We start from the raw sequence: 22,760 nt of genomic DNA, 5'->3' as shown, positions 1-22,760 counted from the left end.
GCTTGGGAAGAATTGACAAGACAAAGAAGTTTGGGCTTGGGGGGGTGGGGGGGGTAAATCAGCGAGGCAGTCACAGGGTTTGTTTACACAGCCGTCTGGGCCCTGGATTTCCCATCTCTGGCGACAAAGATGCCTTCTACCTGCTTGGTACAGGGAGGGTCCCTCCACGGGGGAGATTTATTTCCTGCTTTTTGCAGGGGGGAAAGTATAGAGTGTTTTTCTTGCACTGACAGTTTCTCAAGTAACTTTAATTCAAAATAATCCGTAGGCCACACTGGTGTATCATGGGGTGGCCTGTCCCCCCTCCAGTGCCAACAGCGAGCCCTTTGGGCAGCAGCCACAACTGTCCCAGTGGAACATCATCGTGGCCACGTCCTAAATCTTTCCTAAGCCCCACTGCAGCCACCAGAAGCCATTCAGACCACAAACACCACCACCAGTGAAAGTCGCGCCGGCCACTCTAAGGCAGGGAGTGAGGCAGGGCTCAGCCGGGTCCCCTCCCCAGTGTGGTCACAAGGCAGAGCAGGACCCCCCCCTCCACCAGTGCCTCCAGAGAGATCCTTTGCCCTTGGATCTCTCTGCCGCTGACTCTCTTCAAGGTCTTCACCCCTGGTCCTCGGACCCCTGGAGGTCCGTGGAGAAAATTCAAAGGACCTGTCATGGAATTGGATGGGGAAAAAAGTTACATCTTTATAGCCTCAAACTGAAACTGAGCACCTCCTTTCATTATGAATGCAGACGAGGAAATACCGTTGTATCAGCAGCCCCTGCGATTTTGCGGCTGCCCGGAGAGCCCCCAGACACTGCCCTGCCTCGTGGCCATTCCGATAGCACAGACGTAGCCTGTGGGTTGATCACTACACCCAAACTACAATGGCGGGTCTGCCATCTTGTTCCCTAAGCTGTTAATGAAGGACACATATCCACGCATCACATTTTTTCATACTTTGATATTTGCAATGTAATTGGCTTCCTTTGTAAACCTATGCATTTCTTTTTCTGCAATTAAAAATGTTACTTTAAGTGGGGGTCCGCAGCACATACAAAGTTCTCTGTTTTAGACCAGTAAATACCATGAGGCTTTCTCATTCCTATGTCACAGGAAGGTAGAAGCTATATGGAGCACCTGGGTGACTCAGTCAGTTGAGTGTCCAATTCTTGATTTTGGCTCAGGTCAGGATCTCACGGTTCGTGGGTTCAAGCCCTGCATCAGGCTCTGTGCTGACAGCTAGCTCAGAGCCTGGAACCTGTCTTCACATTCTGTGTCTTCCTCTCTCTCTGATCCTCCCCTGTTCATGCTCTCTTTCTCTCTCTCTCTCAAATAAATAAAAACAGTAAAAAAAAAAAAATCTATTTTTCAACATGTTTTCCTTGATTTCAGACAACAGTGCCCTGTGCCACCATTGCTGACTTTTGCTGCCACCTGGTGGTCACAATGAGGCCCATCCCCAAGGACAAGCTGGAAGGGCTGGTGCGGGCCTGTGGCTCCATGGGAAATAAGGGACATCCCATTCATATCGGCGACCCTGGTGAGTGTCACTCTCATTCATGACTCTGACAGGCACCCCGAGCTTCAGCCCAAGAAGACAGGAACCTGCTATGACTCCCCCCCCCCCCCCCCCCCCCCGCTGCTTGTCCTCATCTTCCCCAGGGGCCCGGGGGCCCGGACGAGGCTCAGACTCCACAGCAGCATTAAGGCTGGGTTTACAGAGGCCCCTCGGGTTTAAAGGTATTGCCCTTGGCAGAATAGTCAGCCGCACCCATCCCCTCCCATGAACTTCAGGTGAACCTGGGGGCGGGGAAGCAGGTGGTAGAGGCGACCGCACAGCTACTTGTCCCGGCACTTGACCTCAGAGCAACCTCGAACCGAGGCTGTGGGTCAGTGGCATATTTGGCAGGGGAAGGCTTTGTTCCAGAAGTTCACTTGACCTGGTCCCCAGGCTGTTAACTCAGTCTGAGAGCGAGTGAGCAGATCCAAGAGTGGCAGCTGCCAGGCCTCCCCTTGGTTCTCAGAGGGCCTGGTGAGAGCTTGGGACTGGGTCTTGGGTGAGAGTCAAAGCTCAGTGTAAGTGAACTTGCTCAACTGTGTAAAAAAGACACCGAATGAGACAAAGCCTGCAGCCGGCAGCGGCCCCCGTCCTCAGAGAAAGATGGTCTCAGGACCACCCGAAGCAAAGTGCATTGACGAATCATTGAATCGTCTTCTCATCAGTGGGGCCCGGTTGGGCCCCCAACTCATCCCCCGTTGCTGTCCTCATGGGCCTCTGAAGCTAGGCCAGTGGTTGGTGGTTAAGAACAGAGGTTCGGTCTGTGTTATGTGACTTGAGCTTGTACCGAGATAGACCTGGGCTCACAAATACAGGTTGGCGGCCTGCACAAGGTGTTGGGCTAAGTGCGCCCAAGGCTTCTCCAGCAATCACACCGGGTGTTTGAGATTCCGTGTGCTGAAACTACTATTCGGAGTGGACTAGAAGCCGGCCAGCATTCTGGGTTGTTAAAGTCCTGATTCCTTTTCTCCATCGACGGCAATCCTAGGACCAGAGTTTCTTGGGGAGAAAGAAACATAAACCATTCAGTGTGTGTCAGCTGGCATGGACCTACCAGGGCAGGACCTGATGGACTTCATTTTCTTTTTCCATTTGCAGAACTGTTGGGAATCAAGGATCTTTCCAGACCTGACTATGGGGAGCCTGTGGCGTGTCAGCCGGGAGACATCCCAGTGTTCTGGCCTTCTCCAGTGACCAGCCTCGAAGCTGTCAGCAGCTGTAGTATGTCCAGGCTTGCGGGGGGGGCAATCACTATGACCCAGGATGGAAACGGGGGGAGGGGGGTGCTCTAGTTCTTGAAAGCATAGACTCACAGTGCACCAATTTAAGAAATAGAGTCATGATGGGCGCCTGGGTGACTCAGTCAGTTGAGCGTCCGACTTCAGCTCAGGTCACGATCTCACAGTTCATGAGTTCGATCCCAGCATCAGGCTCCATGCTGACAGGGCAGAGGCTGCTTCAGATCCTCTGTCCTCCTTTCCCTCTGCCCTTCTCCTTGGCTTGTGCTTTCTTGAAAACAAATACACAATAAAAACAAAAAAGAGAGTCACAAAACAGAATGTAAAATACACAGCTCTCACTGGCTTCCTTCCTCTCTTCGCATGGGTCTCTCCAGCCACTTGTGTCTCAGCTCAAGGATGCTTGGATTAAATATATGTCTCGCTGCAGAAGGCTCCCAGCCTGTTCTGATAGAAAGACCAATATTTAGCTTGACTTTCTGAGACATTTTGAAGGTGGGTGGGACTTCTCAAATCAGGAGCGAAGGCAGAGAGCACAGCTAAACACACCCGTTCCCGTGGTGTTTGCGAGGTGAAGCGGGTGCCCCCCTTTTCTTCAGTTCTGCCTCGGAGATCTGGCACCCACAGTGAACTGCAGTCAAGAAGCAGGAGCTTCTCCTTCTGAAAAACCGTCAGAAGGTCTCTAGTAGGTATTTCTCAGAAAGGGAGACCACGCTTACGTAACTTTTATTATATTGTTATAATTACTCTATTATTAGTTACTCTTCTTAATCCTACTGTATCCAATTTATATATTAAACTTTATCATAAGAATGTATGTATAGGGAAACGCATAGTCTATATAGGGTTGGGTGCTATCCGTGGTTTCCTGTCCCCTGGGGATCTTGGAACAGATCTTGATACATATGGCAGGACCTCTGTATTTTATCTTATTTATTTTTTATAGTTTATTGTCAAGTTGGTTTCCATGTAACACCCAGTGCTCCGTATTTTAAAGAGATACATACATACAGTCTATTTTTTCCAAGGTGTAGGGTGCTATTACAAAGAAGCGACACACGGGGGCGCCCTAACTAGCTCACAATAAGGTAGGGATGTGATAAAACACGAACTATTGCAGCACATTTCATTGACACTGGAAAATTCTAGCCAGGTCAGCCACACCTGCACTACAAATCATAGAATTTAGTGTTGCTTTAATTGGTTTTGAAGGCATTCATATAAGTTTAGCTCTCAGAATGGCCTCATGACAGGGAAATTAATATGGTGAGATCCGTGAGATTCTATTATTTAACATTAAATGTATTAGGCACCTGCTACGTGCCACGCATGGACCCAGATCTTGGGAATAAAGTGCTGCATGAGACAAGATGCAGTTTTCAGGGAGTGTGTGGTCATTTCTGAGTGTGTTTGCGCTCACGTGTGTTCACACGTCCACACACGTGCAGTAAATATAGTCTAGCACGGTGGCCTCACCCCTCTCCTGCCACCAGCAACCACAGGGCATGCGCTTTTCTGCAGCAAACTCCAGCCCATTAGCTCCGGCTTGAAAGAGCATACCTGATTGTAAATGAGCCCAAATGACATCATTGGTATAGGGATGACCTTGAGCACTTACGATTTACCAAAGTCCTGCTCAAACTTCAGTATGTAAGCTTCTCTTAGTGACAGATTAGTTGCGACACACCTCACAGCTGATGGCACAAAGCCCTGTGTCACACTCTGAGCTGACTGTTCTGATGTGTACCCGGCATCCGTGTGACCAGTGTCAGATGCTGTCCACAACACAGAAGTCATTACATTCGTCCAAATCTTAGTTCCTGCCTGTCTAAGAATTAAGTTCAAGTTCGAGTGCTTTCTGCAGCTCTCCGTAGGTTTTCCTTATGCAGTTTGACTAACTTCGGCTTTTTGTTAAATCTGAAAAAAAGTGACTGTTTTCTGTGAATTCTGAAACACTCGTGCATTGGGACCCTCAATTCTGAGATAAATAAACAATGCTCCCTCATGTCTGGGCGCACACAGCTGAGTGGGGGTGAAAGCACTCTCGGATGATAATGACAGTGAAGAAAGCAGGAGGTCTAAGTGAAGGACAGGACGTATTAGGCATCTAGATGGGTCAGGCGCGAAAGCCTGGGACAAGTAAGATACTGTGTGATTCAGTCGTGCAGATCATTATTATTGAGGGTTTACTCTGAACCACTTTGCAGAAACACGTGTATGTGCATTTTCCAGTTTAGTTCTGACAACAGCCATCTGGAGTTCTATCACTGTGATACAGTTGAGGAAACACGTTTAGAGAGGGCAAAGTCTCATCTCCGACTCTGTTTGGCACACCAAAGCCAGCTCTTTTTTTTTTTTTTTAATGTTCTTTATTTATTTTTGAGAGACAGAGAGAGACAGTGGGAATAGGAGAGGGCCAGAGGGAGGAGACACAGAATGTGAAGCAGTCTCCAGGCTCCGAGCTGTCAGCACAGAGCCCGACTTGGGGCTCAAACCCACGAACCGTGAGATCATGACCTGAGCTGAAGCCGGACGCTCAACTGACTGAGCCACCCAGGCGTCCCCCAAAGCCAGTTCTTAATAACTATGCTAGCGTGCCCGGGATTCACGTTACCGGAGATTTAGTATGGGAGAGGTGTGTTGTTTTGTTTTGAGAGAGGGAGGCTGTGAGAGAGAATGTGTGAGTGGGAAAGAGGCAGAGGGAGAGAGAGAATATCTTTTTTAAAAATAATTATTAAATAATATTTTTTAAAGGGGGGGGCACCTGGGTGACTCGGTTCAGCATCCAACTTCAGCTCAGGTCATGATCTCACGATTCGCGGGTTCAAGTCCCACGTCAGGCTATGTGCTGACAGCTCAGAGCCTGAAGCCTGCTTCTGATTCTGTGTCTCTCTCTCTGCCCCTCTCCTGCTCATACCCTCTCTCTCTCTCAAAAATAATAAACATTAAAAATTTTTAAAGCATTTTAAAAGTTGATTTATTTTTGAGAGAGAGGATGCAAGTGGGGAGGGGCAGAAAGAGAGAGAGGATCTTGCGTAGGCTCCGTGCTCAGCACGGTGTCCAATGTGGGGCTCAGTCCCACCACCCTGGGACCATAACCTGAGCTGAGATCAAAAGTCGGACGCTCGATGGACTGAGCCCTTTTTTTCTGGGGGGGGAGAGTTTTTTAAAGAACAAAATTAGCATATACCAAATCAAAATAAAAGTCCTATGGGAAAAACAGGAGCAATTTTCAGAGGGAGCTATTTATCAGCAAAGCACAAAAGATGGCTTCATGCATTGTAAGAGTTCCGTAAGGACGTTCTGATGCTCCTGGGTTAAACTGACAGAAACTCCCATAGCCCTGTCTGTAGTTGAGGCTGTACCCCCCTTCCCCCTTCTCCCATACTCAGCTCAGCTTCGCTTTCCTAAAAATTGGAGGCACCTGTTTAAGTGGGACTTGATTCAGCCCTAAGACCGTTTTCTCTGACTTAGTGCAACAGGCCTTGCGGTAGGCGGAGCTGAGGCCCAGTGCCATCTTGCCCATCAGCCATGGGCTAGAGGACAGTGGACCGGGTTTGGTGACGGGAGTGCATTCAGCCCCTCCTGCTGTGTGTTCTAGGGGCCCCGCTGGCTTTCACCAGTGCACCGGGTTGCACAGTCATGACCAACCTGAAGATCACAGAGGCTCCCGCCCGGCCTCCTACCCCCGAGGGAATCCCCGAGGTCCATCACATTTCCCAGGGTCCTTTGCACTACAGCATCGCCTCGGCTTCAGCTGTTCGGAAGATTAGAGAACTAGAGACTATAATTGCCGTAGACCCAGGTAAGAAAGTTCACGCCTTAACGACCTGGAGAACTTCTTCATTGAGTAACGGCCAGTGAAGAAGGCAGCGTGCAAACTGCATGCGTCTACACTGTGAGTTTTTTATGAAAAGAGAAGAATTCATTCCTCTTTATTTAACTAACACTATCAAAGAGAAGTTTCTATTTTACATCAAGAAAATAGGCATAGCCTTGGGGCACTGGGTGGCTCTGTTAAGCACCTGAGTCTCTGCTGGGCGTGGAATCTCCTTATTAAGATTCTCTCTCTCCTCTTTGCTCTCCTCTCAGCCTCTCCTCCCTCTCCCTCTCTCTCTCTTTCCTCTCTCTCTGTCTCTCTTTCCTCTCTCTCTCTCTCTCTCCCCATCACTTTCTCCTCCCCAAATAAATAAAATAAAATAGGCATAGCCTTAATGTCGTGGTATCACATAGTTCAGTAAATTATGGAAATTGAGGCTTCATCCAATTTGTGTCAAGATTTCACCTGTAAGGTCATTCAAAAGCATAAACCTCAAAGACGGTGTTATTATGAGGCTTCAAGGTTTTTAGAATCCAGGGGCACCTGGGGGGCTCAGTCAGTTGAGTGTCTGAGGTTGACTCAGGTCATAATCTCACGGTCCGTGGGTTCAAGCCCCATGTCCAGCTCCGTGCTGACAGCTCGGAGCCTGGAGCCTGCCTCAGTTTCTGTGCCTCCCTCTCTCTCTGCCCCTACCCTGCTCACACGCTGTCTCTGAAAACTAAATAAATATTTTTTAAAAAATTTTAAAGCTATTTAGAATCCAAACTCTTTAAAGAGTTACTTGAGAGTCATTAAGATATTTGCTTGAGTTGTCTTCTCCCTCCACCTCCAGGGTCAGCTGCCTAAATCCCCTCTTAGCCTTGGAGCATTCCCATGGTGTGATTTTTTTTATTTATTAATAGTTTATTACCAAGTTGGTTTCCATGTAACACCCAGTGCTCTTCCCCACAAGTGTCCCTCTTCACGACCATCACCCCCCTTCCCCTCCCCCTCCCTCCTCAGCCCTCAATTTGTTCTCAGTATTCAAAAGTCTCTCAGATTTGCCTCCCTCCCTCTCCCCAACTCTTTCCCATTCCCATGGTCTCCTATTAGGTTTCTCCTGTTAGACCTATGAGTGACAACATATGGTATCTGTCCTTCTCTGCCTGACTTGTTTCGCTTAGCATGACTCCCTCGAGGTCCATCCACTTTGCTACAAATGGCCAGATTTCATTCTTTCTCATTGCCATGTAGTACTCCATTGTATATATATACCACATCTTCTTGATCCACTCATCAGGTGATGGACATTTAGGCTCTTTCCATGATTTGGCTAGTGTTGACAGTGCTGCTGTGAAGACTGGGGTACATGTGCTCCTCTGCATCAGCACTCCTGTATCCCTTGGGTAGATCCCCAGCACTGCTATTGCTGGGTCACAGGGGAGTTCTACTGATAGATTTTTGAGGAGCCTCCACACTGTTTTCCAGAGCGGCTGTACCAGTTTACATTCCCACTAATAGTGTAGGAGGGTGCCCGTCTCTCCACATCCTTGCCAGCATCTATAGTCTTTTGATTTGTTTATTCTGACCAATGTGAGGTGGTATCTCAATGTGGTTTTGATCTGTATTTCCCTGATGATGAGTGACGCTGAGCGTTGTTTCATTTGCCTGTAGGCCATCTGGATGTCCTCTTTGGAGAAGTCTCTGTTTAAGTCTTCTGCCCATTTCTTCACTGGATTATTCATTTTTTGGGTGTGGAGTTTTGTGAGCTCCTTGTAGAATTTGGATACTAGCCCTTTATCTGATATGCCATTTGCCACTATCTTTCCCCATTCTGTTGGTTGCCTATTAGTTTTTTTGACTGTTTCCTTTGCAGTGCAGAAGGTTTTTATCTTGATGAGGTCCCAATAGTTCATTTTTGCTTTTGATTCCCTTGCCTTTGGGGATGTGTCCAGTAGGAAATTGCTGTGATTGAGGTCAAGGAGGTTATTTCCTGCTTTCTTCTCTAGGCTTTTGATGGTTTCCTGTCTCACATTCAGGTCCTTCAGCAATTTTTAGTTTATTTTTGTGAATGCCTATTTCAACAAACTAGAAAAAGCACAAACTCAAAATCTAACAGAGCACCTAAGGAAACTAGAAAGGGAGCAGCAAGAGCACCTCAAACCCAGAAGAAGAAGAGAAATAATAAAGATTGGGGCAGAAATAAACAATATAGAATCCAAAAAAGCAGTTGAAAAAAATCAATGAAACCAAGAGTTGGTTTTTTGAGAAAATAAACAAAATTGATAAACCTCTAGCAAGGTTCCTCAGAAAGAAAAGAGAGAATACCCAAATAGTCAAAATCATGAGTGAAAATGGATCTATTACAACTGATCCCTCAAAAATACAAGCAATCATCAAAGATTACAGTGTGATTATTTTAAATTTTTTAATGTTTTTTATTTATTTTTGAGAGACAGAGAGAGACAGCGTGAGCAGGGGAGGGTCAGAGAGGGAGGGAGACACAGAATCTGAAGGCAGGCTCCAGGCTCTGAGCTGTCAGCACAGAGCCCGATGTGGGGCTCGAACCCACGAACTGCAAGATCATGACCTGAGCCAAGCCAGACGCTTAGCCAACTGAGCCACCCAGGCGCCCCTACAGTGTGATTTTTTTAAGTGCTTATACTGCATATGAATCCCCCCAAAAGTAAATGCACCAAAATTCTAATGTTGATGATCTCTGGGTAGTTCAACTGAATAATTTTTGCTTTTTTTATTTGTTTTTCCCCCACATTGTCAACACTAAACATGAGACTTTGGACGGTGAGCTTATTAACTGGGCACACTGCCACCACACCTCAATTGGGATGTGGCAGGTAAGAAAAAAAGGGAGTATGGTTCCTAGGTAGTTGACTGCCCCCATTTAAACAAAGCCACCCCTGCATTCAAGTGTCCCTAATCCCCTCCTTTTGAGCCATTGCCCTGAGGCTGGGTGCAGAATAGAATTTTTGTGCTGGGGAGTAGAGGTAAGGCTGGGGGCAGGATTGCCACTCCCTTGTGGATGCTGGTGGGTCAGGACCCTGGCAGACAGCCTCGCAAGAGTTTGGAACGAACATGTATATTGAGTCTCAGAGAAAGGGCATTCCTTCTATGGCTTGCGACCTGCTGGCTTTCTAGAAGTGGGATCCTCTAGGGGTCTTCTGGTTGCAAGTAGGAGGAGGGTGGCTGAAAACTATTTTCTCTTTCTGCGGCATCGCCATTAAGAGCCAAATGTCTGATCCCAGATGGCCTGCAGAGGGCGCTGATGTGCAGGGAAATTCAATCCATTTGCCGGTGGAGAAAATTGAGGTGCAGCCTTCCCAGCCGCTTTCTGCCTGTTTCTCATCACTATAACAGGAGTAATAACAATGACACTTCCCACTCAGGGGTGTGACAGGTAATGAGAATAATCGCTATCATCTACTGAGTCTCACCATAGACCAGGCATATGCTTAAAGCTTTGACACATTTTGTGGCACCTGGGTGGCTCAGTTAATTAAGCCGTTAAGGGTGATCTCATGGTTTATGGGTTCGAGCCCTACATCCAGCTCTGTGCTGACAGTGCAGAGGCTGCTTGGGATTCTGTGCCTCTCTCTGCCCCTCCTCCGTGTTCTCTCTCTCTATCTCTCTTTCTCAAAATAAATAAACTTGAAAAAATTTAAAGCTTTGACATATTTCATCTTATGGAATTCTTCCAATGACTCTATGAGACGCTATTATTAACTTCCTTTAACAGATGAAGAAACTGAGGCATATAAGTCCACATACCTAGTAGATGGTCAGGGCAGACACTGAATCCACACTAATAGACTCCAGAGCCCACGATCAATAAATGTTGGATAAACTGGAATCTGAGTTCAAATGGTATATCTCAGTCCCACTGGGCCAGTTAAAACAGTGCTCCGGTCTCCCCAGGCTCACACCCCGTTTCTTCTGTACCTTCTCACAGGCTGTAATTCTAGCCCTGGGCGCTCTTGTACTTTGAATGTCTAGAGAAGGCATATGGCGGTCTCCTTGCTAGTCCATCTGATCCCTGTTTCCTAAGCAGATACTTGGATTGATGGTGGTGGGGCCCTGGTGGAGAGGGGAGGGGGGAGGTCAGCCTGGAGACATCGACCCTCCTGGCCAAAGTCACAGCACCTAGACAGAGCTGATGACAGTGACATTGCTACAGAGAGCAGCAGCGGGGCAGAGTGATAGAGCAGCCAGCCGGGGTGCCTTGTTATGTTAAATAATACTGTGGCCCAGAATGTAACAGTCCCAGGACCAGTAAGCAGCCTTAAAAATGTCTGATCTCAGGGTGCCTGGGTGGCTCAGTCCATTGAGTGTCTGACTCTTGATTTTGACTCAGGTCATGGTCCCAGGGCTGTAGGATTGAGTCCCATGTTGGGCTCCTCCCTGGGCATGGAGCCTACTTAAGATTCTCTTGCTCTCCCCTCTGCCCCTCTCCCCAGCTCATGCTCTCTCTTTCTCTCTAAAAAAAAATTTTTTAAAGTCTTCTCTCTCCCCCGGGTTTGGGATCAAAGGTGTATAGTAGCAAAACTCCCTTCAGAACCACAGGGCACAGCTTTTTGATTTTTCTTTCTGTCTGTTATGTTGTTCATTCATTCATTCATTCATTCATTCATCGGTTCTGCAGAGTCTGGTTTCTTTTACATATAGACCCACAGTAAATTTGAGATCTGTGCCTGTCACAGATGCACCTTTAAGGACATGCATATATAGAGATGAATGCTCATGGCTATGGATATTTAGAGCCTCTTACATAGTTGATTTCCTGGGTGGATTTTTTTTTTTTTTTTTTTACTTTCTGTAATACTTTCTCCCTCACAAATAATCTAATCCAGGCTATGTCTCTTCCACTCAGCACAAAGATCATAAGGGAAGATGAATTATTAACTCTCCCATTAGCTCAGATAAAAAAGTAAGTGGGAAGCAAATTTACCGTAGACCCGGCACACCCTAACTCAATAAGAATGACCTAGGAGGTCATCCACAAAGCCCCCCTTCGGTGCTTAGTCAGACTGCGTCAAGGTTTGAAGCATGAGGCTTGGGGGGAAAGGCAGACCCATGAGCATCTGGAGGCGCCAATACTGTCTATTAAGGAACGTCTTTAATCCTCAAGAACAACAGATGCTTTTGATTCCTTCTGTATTAAATAAGCAGATGCAAGATTAAGGGTGGTCTACTGAACATTACTCACTTCTATAATAGCGCCGCTCCGTCGTTTTTGAGAGGCTGCAGGCTTGCCTTTGAGGGGCCTGGAGAATATGAAGGGGCACAGGGTTCACGGTGAGGATGTTTGCTCTCATAATAAAATCACCACAGATGATGAAATCATACTCTGCTCTAAATCTGACAAAGCTCCCTCTCTATTCCACTGACTTTTGTCGTTTATCACATCCTATGAAATAGGTTACGATTCCAATTTTTTTCTTTAAAAGTGTTCTTTCGTTTCACCAACAGCAGTTCATACTTGTTGGAGAAGCATCAGAAAACATAGGAACATAAACAGGCAGTAAAAATTACCAGAATCGGGGCACCTGGGTGGCTCAGCTGGTTCTTGAGTTGGTTCTGTGCTGACAGTGCAGAGCCTGCCTGGGGTTCTCTCCCTCCCTCCCTCTCTCTCTGCTCCTTCTCTGCTCTCTCTCTCAAAATAAATAATAAACAAAAAATTACCAGAATCTCATCACAATTAACCATTATCAACAGTTCAATATTTGCCCTTAAAGTCTTTTTCTTTTGTCTTAAACCTGTAAGACCGAAGAACGAATATATGTTCTTTCTTATATATTCATATATATATATATATACACACATCTCATATATGTATGTATATACATATTTTGTAAATATATTGCAAACAGCCTTCCATGTAATTAGTCTTCTACAACGTCCTTTCTAATGTTTGCCTAGAATTCCATTTGAGGAATGTGCCACCATTTGCGTTAAAATCCTATCATATGGACCAGAGGCAATGCTGTGTTGAACGCCTTCTGACTATGCGTGTGGACACCCCCGAAATCACAGTATGAGGGTAAATTCCTGCAGGCGAATTGCTGGTGCCAGTAGAATGTGCCACTCTAAGGTCAGAGCGCCCTCCCGACAAATGCACCCCTACTGGAGGCATGTGGAGGGCCCTTTCCCTGCAACCTCCTCCACCTGGACCCCCTACCATGCTCCACTAGGAAAACTGAGGTCCAGAGCAATCCAGGGACGAGGCCAAGGTCACACAGCTACCATGTTCCAACACCTGGGCTTGAACGTAAGTTTCCAGATTCTAAGTCTGGAACTGTCCCCCCCACCCCCAGCCCCGGCAATGGAAACCCCAACCCTGTGTCCCTTCCCATTCTCCAGGCAGCTCAAGGCCAGGCCTCCATCCTTGGCCCACCTCTCATTTCAGCCACAGCTTGGGGGGGAAGTTCTGAGCCACATCCTCCCTTCACAGGGCACAGATATGCTCTGGTGACCTGAATGCAGACAGAGGCACGATGAAACGTGACGGGCCCTGGGAGGCCGTGCTGCCCAGCTGGACCAGGCTGGCAGACACCAGCCGGCATCACAGCAGATGCTGCTGGCACCCCACCCATCTCCCCTGCCCCCGGGGGTTCACCTGCTGCTGCAGTGGGCGGTTCCCAAGGGGACAGCCTCCCTGCTTGGGCTCATGTCTCTCTGTCCTCCACCTGGGTGTGTCCTTGTACCCCCAGACCCCTTCAGCACAGCAGGCACAGCCCCCAGTGGTGGGGAGTTTACGGCCTGATGGGTGACCCGTACCCAACAGGGGACAGGAGCAGGTGCATCAGCACCCAGTCTCCCTGTCCACTGGCAGGACAGTCCTGAGGTGCGAACCCACAGTTTCCGAGAGCATCGTAAGCAGGATTGGACCCCAGCGGCCTTTGGAGTTAATTTGCTCACTCATTCTTTAGCGGCTGTTCTCCCCTTTTTTGCACTTCTTCCATCTCTGACTGCATGTTCCTGGGCTCACTTTCCACGGAAATCCTTGCACCCGAGTCCTTGTCTCAGGGCCTTCTTCCGGCGAATCCCCGATGAGGGCAGCCCCGTTGCCTCTCCTCCTTTGATGTTCCTGTACGCGTTAGAATTTGCTAAAACAATAACAAACTGACCCCAAGATGCTTTCCTCAAATGCAGTACAAGTGTGTGGCTCTCACACAACTGTCCAGGGCAGGCCTTCCCAGGTGCCTTTTGGGGTTCAGCAGGAAGGGGGACATGCCCTGACCCAGAAGCTCTGCCATCACACCCTGTGACCCCCAGGGGGCGCTGGTAGTCACACCCCAGCCCCCAGTGGGGAGTGGGAGAGAGGGGCTGGTAGGTGTGGAAGGCCCAGGGGGGTGCACATGACTTCCATTCACATTCCCTTTGATCGTTCTCCAAATTCCCTAAGAGCCTAGTCCTGTGCCCTCCCTGCAGCCCCCCTCAACTGGAATTGCTGCTGGGCAGCCATTGACCAGCCACCCTCTGTGACAGGGACAGCGGTGGAGAAGGCCTTCCAGGGAACAAGCAGCAGTGTCTGCCACACCCCACAAATCCACTTCCAAAACAAAAGGAATTAAAAAACCAAACTGCTGTTTGGTTTCTACTTGAAACATGATGACGTTATTTTATGATTTTTCTTTTCAAATAATTTCAGGCCACCGGGGGATCGGGCACCTGCTCTGTAAAGATGAGCTGCTGAGGGCCTCCCTGTCGCTGTCCCACGCCCGCTCGGTGCTCATCACCACCGGCTTCCCCACGCACTTCAACCACGAGCCCCCGGAAGAGACAGACGGCCCGCCGGGAGCCATTGCTCTGGCCGCCTTCCTGCAGGCCTTGGAGAAGGAGGTCTCCGCGATCGTCGACCTGAGAGCCTTGAGTTTGTTCAAGGAGCTTGTTGAAGAGGCTGTTGAGCAAGGTGAGCAGTGAGATGGGGGCAGTTCGTTTCCCCACGGAGACCTCCGTGGGCAGGGTGGGCAGTCAGCAGGCCTGGAGCTCCTGCCCGGCACCTGGCACAGGGCCGTGCACAGGAAGGGGGTGTTGGCCTTAAAGCTCAGAACCACTCTTTGGTAAAAGCAGCGTCATATCCACAGTTTACGGATGAAGAGGCTGAACCTCTGAGAAGTCCCGGTGATTTCCCCTGGTGGGAACGGTGAGCTGGGAGTTTGAACCCAGGTCCTTCAGACTCCAGAGCCCAAGGTCTCACTGTGCACCTGCTCCCTGCCCTGTGAGGGTCCTGGTGACCTGCAGAGGCCTCAGCAACCCCCCGCCAGCCCTGGACCCCCACCCCCCAGATGGAGGTGAGACGAAGGGCTCAGATAGCAGCGTCCCACGCGGGCCCCTGGGTGGGGATGTTCCATGCTGCACAGGTTCCCGGAGCACCCAGGGGTTGTGAGAGTTGCCATTTTTTACTTTTAGCCTCTATAAAGGGCATCAGTCCTAGTAAGGCACCCTATGGCACCATGACATTGGAAGTTTCCCAAAGGCTGTATCTGAACATACAGAATCCATTTGACACAGCAAATGTGTGCTGAACACCTACTATGCGCCAGGCACTGTGGAGATCCATCAGTGAGACCGACCCTGTCCTGCCCTCCTGGAGAGAGCATCCAGGGGAGTGTGGCCGACAGGAAGCGACCCAGGGGGACTGGAAAGTGTGTCTGGTGTGTAAGAAGGCATGAGCCGGGAGGAAAGTGGACCTGGATGGGGGATGGTGAGTGACGGCGCGGGTGGCGGGCTATTTTAAACAAGATGGTCAGGGAAGGCTTCACGGAGTAGGTGACATCTGAGGTTGATGCATGGGTGAGGCCGGGGCTGTCTGGAGGAAGAGGGCCCGGGCTGTGACAGTGGCCAGAGCAGAGGCCATTGGGTAGAGTGGGGACCTGGCAGGTTTAAGAAAGGGCTGCCAGCTTGCTGACTGGCCTGGCATGAATGGGGAGAGAGCAGAGGGAGGCCGGAACGGTCACAGGACCCAGGCCTGGCAGGGTCTCGTGAGCATCTGGGCTTTTATTTCAGGGGGCTTGGGGAGCCCTAGGGGGCCACTGAGTGGGGGCGGGGCTGTGTTCTGACTTCACTTTGAAAGGATCACCCAGGTGGCTGTAGGCACAAGGGTAGAAACTGGCCAGGTTACTGCAAGCAGGAGACGGGGGTGGCTTGGCGTGCAGGGTGCCCCGGGGTGCCACATCCCTTTGGCCCCCAGTGATTTCAGCCACAGCTGGGGCAGAAGGTCTGCTTCACACTGACCTGACCAGGCCCCACTGCAAGCCAGTGCTTTTTGGGATTTCTCCAAAGCTGTGCAAAACTGCTCAGTCCGGAAGTAAGGAGACTAATGCTTCCGGGAATCCTTCACCCGGTGCAGCATGGGAGGCCTGCCCGTTGTCTTTCGGAGACAGGAAGTTCCCCATAGAACTGAGATCCCACTGCCTAGAGCAATGCTTTCCCTCCTTCCTGCCCTCACTTTCAGCTCCTCCCACCTGCCTACTGGGATCATCTCCCAAATAAACCACCTGCACCAGAGTCTGGGTGTCAGACTCTGGTTTCAGGGGACCCCAAGAGATGAATGGTACAGGTGGAGGCTTTGAGAGGTAGACGGGTCTGTCCATATTTTGAGGGTAGAGCCATGATTCCGGGTGGAGGGGTTGCCAGTGTGAGACAGGAGGTCAGGATTGCTTGGTCACAGCTGCCGTGAAGAGAGTTGGGGAAGGCGCTGCTGATGGAAGGCGAAGATGGTGTGGCCGCTGTGGAAACCAGTATGGTGGTTCCTCAGAAAATTTAAAATAACAAATACCATGGGATTCACCTTCTGGGTATAAACAGACTGCAAAGGAACTGATATCAGAGACCCAGACAGATACTTACACACCCATGATCATAGCAGCAATATTCACAATAAGCAAACAGTGGAAGCAACACAAGTGTCCGTCAACGGAGGAAGGAATAAACAAAAGGCAGCATACAGACAGTGGAATGTCATTCAGCCTCAAAAAGGAAGAGAATTTTGACACATGGGTGAGCCTTGAAGACATGCTAAGTGAAATAAGCCAGTCACAAAGGAACAAATACTGTATAACTCTGTCTATACAAGGGGCCTCGAGCAATTAAAACCGTAGGGACAGAAAGTGGAAGGTGGTTCTCAAGGGTGGGGGCAGGTGGGGAGCAGAGGGGGGCAGAGGGGGGCTGCTGTTTAATGGGTCTGGAGTTTGCAGTTTGGGAAGATGAAAACATTCCGGAGATCGATGGTAGAGGTGCTGGTCAAACTGTGAGCGTATTCGCTGCCAGAGAACTGTGTACACTTAGAAATGGCTAAGACAGTAAAATTTACATTCTATATTTTACCACAGTTACAGTGTTTTTAAAAGTTTTTAAAAGAGTGCAGGTTGTAGCCTCTGGGTGAGACATCTATCAGCCACACAAGTGGAGAAGTTGAGTAGATAGATCTACGAGTCAAGGTCAGGAGACGCTGGAAAGATAAATCGGAGAGCGGTTGGCATGTTGATGGTCTTTTAAGTCCAGACACAGGGTGAGATCACCGAGGGAATGTGAGACAGAGAAAAGGGCCCAGGATGGCACCCTGGGGCGCTCACAGGGAGAGGCAGAGGAGGGGAGGGGCAGCCAGCAAGGGAGGTGGGGAAGCGAGGGGCTGCACTGAGGACAGAGGAAAACTGACTGACTGTGTTGTCACCACGGAGAGGGGACAGGCCACGGTGGCGGCCACTGCCAACCGGCTGGCAGTCTTCTCCATCTGACAGCCGGTCGGGTATTTTTAGCCGCACGTTTTCTGCCCTCCCTGCTCACCTGCTCGCCAGCTCTGAGGCTCTAGCCACACATGAGCTCAGAACTGGGGCTCGCCCGGCCCTGGTTTAGAAATGGAATCTGCCCTGTTAGGTTGTGCAGAAATTTCATTACAGGTGGACGAAGAAAGCGAAAGAGATTTGGCCCTTTTAGTGAAAACTATTTTGGTCCTTTTTATAACCAAAGGCTGCACATGTTTAAAGAAGAAAGAGCTTAGTCATTTCCCCCCTGTATTGAGCATAAATGGACCAAACTGATAAATTGGTTCTTTGTAGCTCAGGTCCAGGTTCTCATCTTGCCCCAACATTCCTTTCCAGAGGCTCTGTGTGCCCTCACCTGTCAGGCGCCCTGCCCTGTTTGGCCCTCTGGTGCCCCTTCTTACGGGTATCCTGTATCCTTGATCCAATGTCAAGAAAGTAAGAAAGCACCAGCCTTAAGTTAGCACCTACTAGGTGCCATCCTCCCCTGGCTCAGTGCTTGGCACATATCCTATCACTGCACCCCCAGCCGTCCTGGGGGCAGGGGGCATGGTAACCCCATCTTGTAGAGGAGCTAAGGGAATCTCCATGGCATGTCCAAGCTCACACAGCTAGGAACATAGCTTCCCACCCAGGGGTGTTTTAGTGCCCATGCTGGGTCACCAGGCTGCTCCTCACAGCACAGAAAGGGGCTGAGTCTTTCAGCTTGTTGTGACCATCTGCACCCCCCAACCCCGGTTCCCTGGCTCGTCCCATGTAGAATGTGCTCGGTGAATATCCCTTGGTGGACTGGCGGCCCTCTTCTTGTCTGTCCCCCTTAGATGTGGGGTGGGGCTGGGGAGGGAGGTTGGAGGGAGGCTCTTTAGGGTCTCTGACAATGACTCTGGCCACTTCACCCACTCTGGAAATTCCCAAAGGGCTTAGGGCAACAACATGGTGGAGGTGGGCCAAACCGAATCCATGTTTATAATAGAAGCACGTGGTCTTAACCTAAACCTTACCGGGGCTGGGTTTGTGGAGGGGGGGTGGTGGGGGGCTGCTGACGGAGACTCCGACACCCCTCTGGTCCACAGAGCGGTCCGGGGGTCCTGCAGAACCAGCAGGGCCATGAGCGCTGGGTTCGATCCCTGTCGCAGGCCCTCTGTGAGGTGTCTCGGGCTCTGTGGGGGGACCTCATCCTGGGCCCGTGAAGGCTCATGGACTCTACCCCAAACTGCTGTGAGGCCTATTAGTTAAAGAAAATCAAGTCCATTTTATTTTCATTTACTTATTTTTTTAAAGAAAGATTGAACTAGTTTCAATCTATCCCAGGAAGGAGACCTTTTTCGTTTATTTATTTTTGAGAGACAGAGAGAGACAGAGCATGAGTGGAGGAGGGAGACACAGCATCTGAAGCAGGCTCCAGGTTCTGAGCTGTCAGCACAGAGCCCCACGCAAGGCTAGAACTCACAAAACCATGAGCTCATGACCTGAGCCGAAGCCAAGAGTCGGACGCTTAACTGACTGAGCCACCAGTTTCTCCAAATCAATTTTATTTTAATTTGGAATTTGTGTGTGCGTACCACGTATTCTATAGTAATATGTATTATTATTGTAATTAGAAAAGGTGCCGTTTCTGAGAGTCAAATTCACTTTTGGAAACCACTCTACTGTCAGTCGCTAACTCCAGGCCCGGACTCTGGGACGTCTCCTCGTTGTTCTGGAACTTCCCCAAGCGAGTGCAGGGAGGGAAGGGTGGGGGGCAGATGAGAACTTAGAGTAGAAACTGAGGTTGTGCTCCGCTTTGCCCAAGTTACTCAGCGTCTCTGAGCCTCAGTTTTCCTCTTCTGTAAGATGGATTTCATAACGGTTCTGATCACATAAAATTGTTGTGCCGTTAAATGAGAGCATGCATATCATGTGAGAGCAGAAGGCTGCCTCCCTGTCACCTGGGCACCTAAATATGTCCTAGGCGCTCATGAGGACAGTGAGCCCGAATAGGCCTCCGGTCACGTAGCGCTGTGGACACCCACATGCAGCCTGTGTGCCAGCCCTCAGTGTTGGTGCCACTACCCCAACTCCACCCCTGCTCAGGGTCACGCTCTCCGCCAGTCCTAGGTTTCACTCAGGACTAAAAGTCAGCAAGCATCCTTGCATCCTGGTCTTGGCTGTCCTAACAGAGCATTCTACAGGGAGGTGCCGCCCACCTGTGATCACGATCCTCTCCAAAGAAGCTTTTGAAAAGCCAACATGGGGCCCCTGGGGGGGTCTGACTTCGGCTCAAGTCATGATCTCCTGGGTTGTGATTTCGAGCCCCGTGTCAGGCTGTGTGCTGACAGCTCACAGCCTGGAGCCTGCTTCAGATGCTGTGACTCCCTCTATCTCTACTTCCCTACTCACGCTCGGTCTCTCTCTCTCTCTCTCTCTCTCTCTCTCTCTCTCAAAAACAAACTAACAAACAAACAAAACGAAAAAAGGAACGCCAGTGTGCATTCCCAAAATGCAGCACTAGGACTGACATGTCCACCCTTTGCCTTCACTTTCAAGGTGTCCTGAAGTCACAGATCCCCGTATTAACGTTCCAAGGCGAATCAACGGGAGCTGCTCAGGCGTTTCTCTGCAAAGATGGGGACCCCAAGTCACCTAGGTATTACGTCCCCCCCCCAGTGCGAGTGGGTGGGGGGGGGGAAGCTCACACACTATTAACGTTGACAACTCCAGAGAAGACAGAGCCCAGGGGTCTGAGGGGCCAGGCTGGCGGGCCACAAGCTGTCCTGGGGGCTTCGCAGAGGGTCTCTGGGAGTGGCAGGTCCCTGAGAGATGGCATGTCTTCCCAGGAGAGGGAGACAATAGGACAATCATAAGAAACAAAGTCTTAGCACCTTCCCAAACCCTTTAGAGAGCAATGAATCATTTCAGTGGGGGGTAACCGGCACTTTTGGAAGGTGAAATAGAAATAGAAATACTATTGTATGTTTTAAGTCATAATGTTAAGTACTCTTGTAAAACTTTATGCAGCTGTGTGTAATTTTTTAAGGTTTATTTATTTTTGAGGGAGATAGAGCATGAGCAGGGGAGGGGCAGAGAGAGAGGGAGACACAGAATCCAAAGCAGGCTCCAGGCTCTGAGCTGTCAGCACAGAGCCTGATACAGGGCTCAAACCCATGAACCAGGAGATCATGACCTGAGCCAAAGTCAAACGCTTAAGCGAGCCACTCAGGTGCCCCCCAAGTATGTGTATATTTTTACTGTGTGTTATGATCAAACATTTTGAAAAACACATCTATATTGCAAGTGGGGATGTATTTCAGATCGTACAATTTTTAATACAGTGTTTTTTGACCAAAGGAATGCATAATACAGTTTGCATTGCAAAACTGTACACACACGTGCGTGTGCTCACACACACACGCGCACACACAAACACACATGCACGCTAAACTAAAACAAGATTCAAAAAACAGTATATTCTGACATTTTCTATTCCAGTCTGTTCTATTCTATTCTTTAGTGTTCTATTTTGCTTTTCTGGAAATGCTGACCTGGGCTAATAAATTTATTTCAAAACCCACTAAGGAGTGTCCCGTTAGAACTTAAAAACACTGATTTAATAGGCCTGGAAGGCATAGCTTTACTGCACTTCCCGGCAGAATTCGGTGATCGCAGGGAGGACCCGAGTCACCAAGGAAAAGCTCAGTCGTGGGTCTGATACAATATTTAAAGCTGCAAGAGCATATATGGTTCGGATTGGAGATATTTATATTCTCCAAGCAGTTGGCATATAAACAAAGCTCCGGATCTTCAGGGAGAAGCTAGAAAATTCTCTTGTGTGGGATCCCGGATGGCAGCTAACGCAGGTGCTGCTTGGTTTGCTGAGTGGAGGGAGGGAGGGGCAGATCTGATGGTCGGGACGGAGGGTTCTGCTCTCTTTGGAGAAGATGCATTAACTCTTCCCAGGAGTGAATTACTTCCCGCTATAGCTAAATGGACCCCGAGGGCCTAAAATAAAATCAGTCCACCTTCCCGAGGTGTGTAAGTGGGTTCTCCTGGGGGAAGATGCAGAAATGGTGTTCTCCCTGCTTAACGGAGAACGTTTTAATCTCAATTGGACGTCTTATTCTAAACAGCTTTTTAAACACCATTGATCTAGATCTAGAGGAAATTCAAGGTCAAAGCTCCTTCCTCCTGGGGCGCCTGGGTGGCTCAGTCAGTTAAGTGTCGGACTCTTGGTTTCAGCTCAGTTCATGAGGTCACCATTCATGGGTTTGAGCCTTGCGTCAGGCTCCACACTGACAGCGCAGAGCCCTCTTGGGATTCTCTCTCTCCCTCTCTCTCTCTCTCTGCCCTTTTCTGCTCGCTCTCTCTGTCTCTCTTTCTCAAAATAAATAAATAAACTTAGAGGGAAAAAAAGCTCCTTCCTTTTGTTGATTCTGCTTCTCAGTGGCTGCCTTTTTCTGCCGTGGATACATAGACTCAGAATTACATTCCAAAACCTACCCAGTGGCCTGTTCATCCAGGCATATATGATGTCACCACATTCTGCACAACCAGAGGGCACAGACCAGGCAGAAAGATACAGAGCGCCTGGGTGGCTCAGTTGGCTAAGTGTCTGTCTTCAGCTCAGGTCATGATCTTGCAGTCTGTGAGTTCAAGCTCTGTGTTGGGCTCTGTACTCACAGCTCAGAGCTGGGAGCCTGCTTCACACATTCTGTCTCCCTCTCTCTCTCTCTCTCTCTCTCTTTCTCTGCCCTTCCCCCTGCTCTTTCTCGGTCTCTCTTTCTCAAAAATAAATAAACATTAAAAATTTTTAATAAAATAAAAATAAAACACGTACAGAAAAAGCATTCAGAGCTTAGATTTTTTTAATTTACTGTAGAAAAATAGACATAACATAAATTTTACCACTTTAACCATCTTGAGTGTACAGTTCAGGGACATTAAGGTGTATTCGCATTGTAGTGCATCCATCTCCAGGACCTTTTCATCTCCCAAAGGGCAGTGTTGCCCCCATTAAACAGTGACTTTCCGTACCCCCAACCCGACCCTTCTACTTCCTGTCTCTGTGCATCGGCTGCACTAGTACCTCATATAAGTGAAATCACACCGTATTCGTTCTTCCATGACTGGCTGATTTCGGTTGGCAAATTATCCACAAGATTCTTCCGTGTTGCAGCCTGTGTTAGAATGTCTGTCCTTTTTGGGATGTACCACATGTGGTTATTTGTTCATCTGCCTGTGGGCACTGGGCTGCTTCTATGGTTTGCTTAGTGTGAACCCCACTGCCGTGGACAAGGGTGTGCAAGTATCTCTTGGAGATCTTGTGGTCAGTTCTTTTGTGGAATTGCTGGTTCACATGTGATTCTATTTTATATGTTTTGAGGAACCACCACATGGTTTTCCATAGCAAAGATTTTTTTTT

General features: G+C 49.1%; 1 protein-coding gene across 1 annotated transcript in view; it reads left to right on the top strand.

The window, feature by feature from the left end:
* Positions 1 to 22,760, top strand: part of DGLUCY (D-glutamate cyclase) — a 72,985-nt gene that overhangs the window by 39,526 nt on the left and 10,699 nt on the right. Inside the window, exons 6-10 of the mRNA XM_029952165.1 lie at positions 1,382 to 1,529; positions 2,646 to 2,768; positions 6,387 to 6,590; positions 14,251 to 14,511; positions 19,889 to 20,017. Of these exons, the coding sequence (XP_029808025.1) occupies positions 1,382 to 1,529; positions 2,646 to 2,768; positions 6,387 to 6,590; positions 14,251 to 14,511; positions 19,889 to 20,017 (865 nt within the window). The remainder of the gene's footprint in view (positions 1 to 1,381; positions 1,530 to 2,645; positions 2,769 to 6,386; positions 6,591 to 14,250; positions 14,512 to 19,888; positions 20,018 to 22,760) is intronic.

Source organism: Suricata suricatta, chromosome 9, assembly GCF_006229205.1.
Source record: "Suricata suricatta isolate VVHF042 chromosome 9, meerkat_22Aug2017_6uvM2_HiC, whole genome shotgun sequence".
Taxonomy (NCBI): Eukaryota; Metazoa; Chordata; class Mammalia; order Carnivora; family Herpestidae; genus Suricata; species Suricata suricatta.
This window is presented reverse-complemented; position numbering and strand designations above follow the sequence as displayed.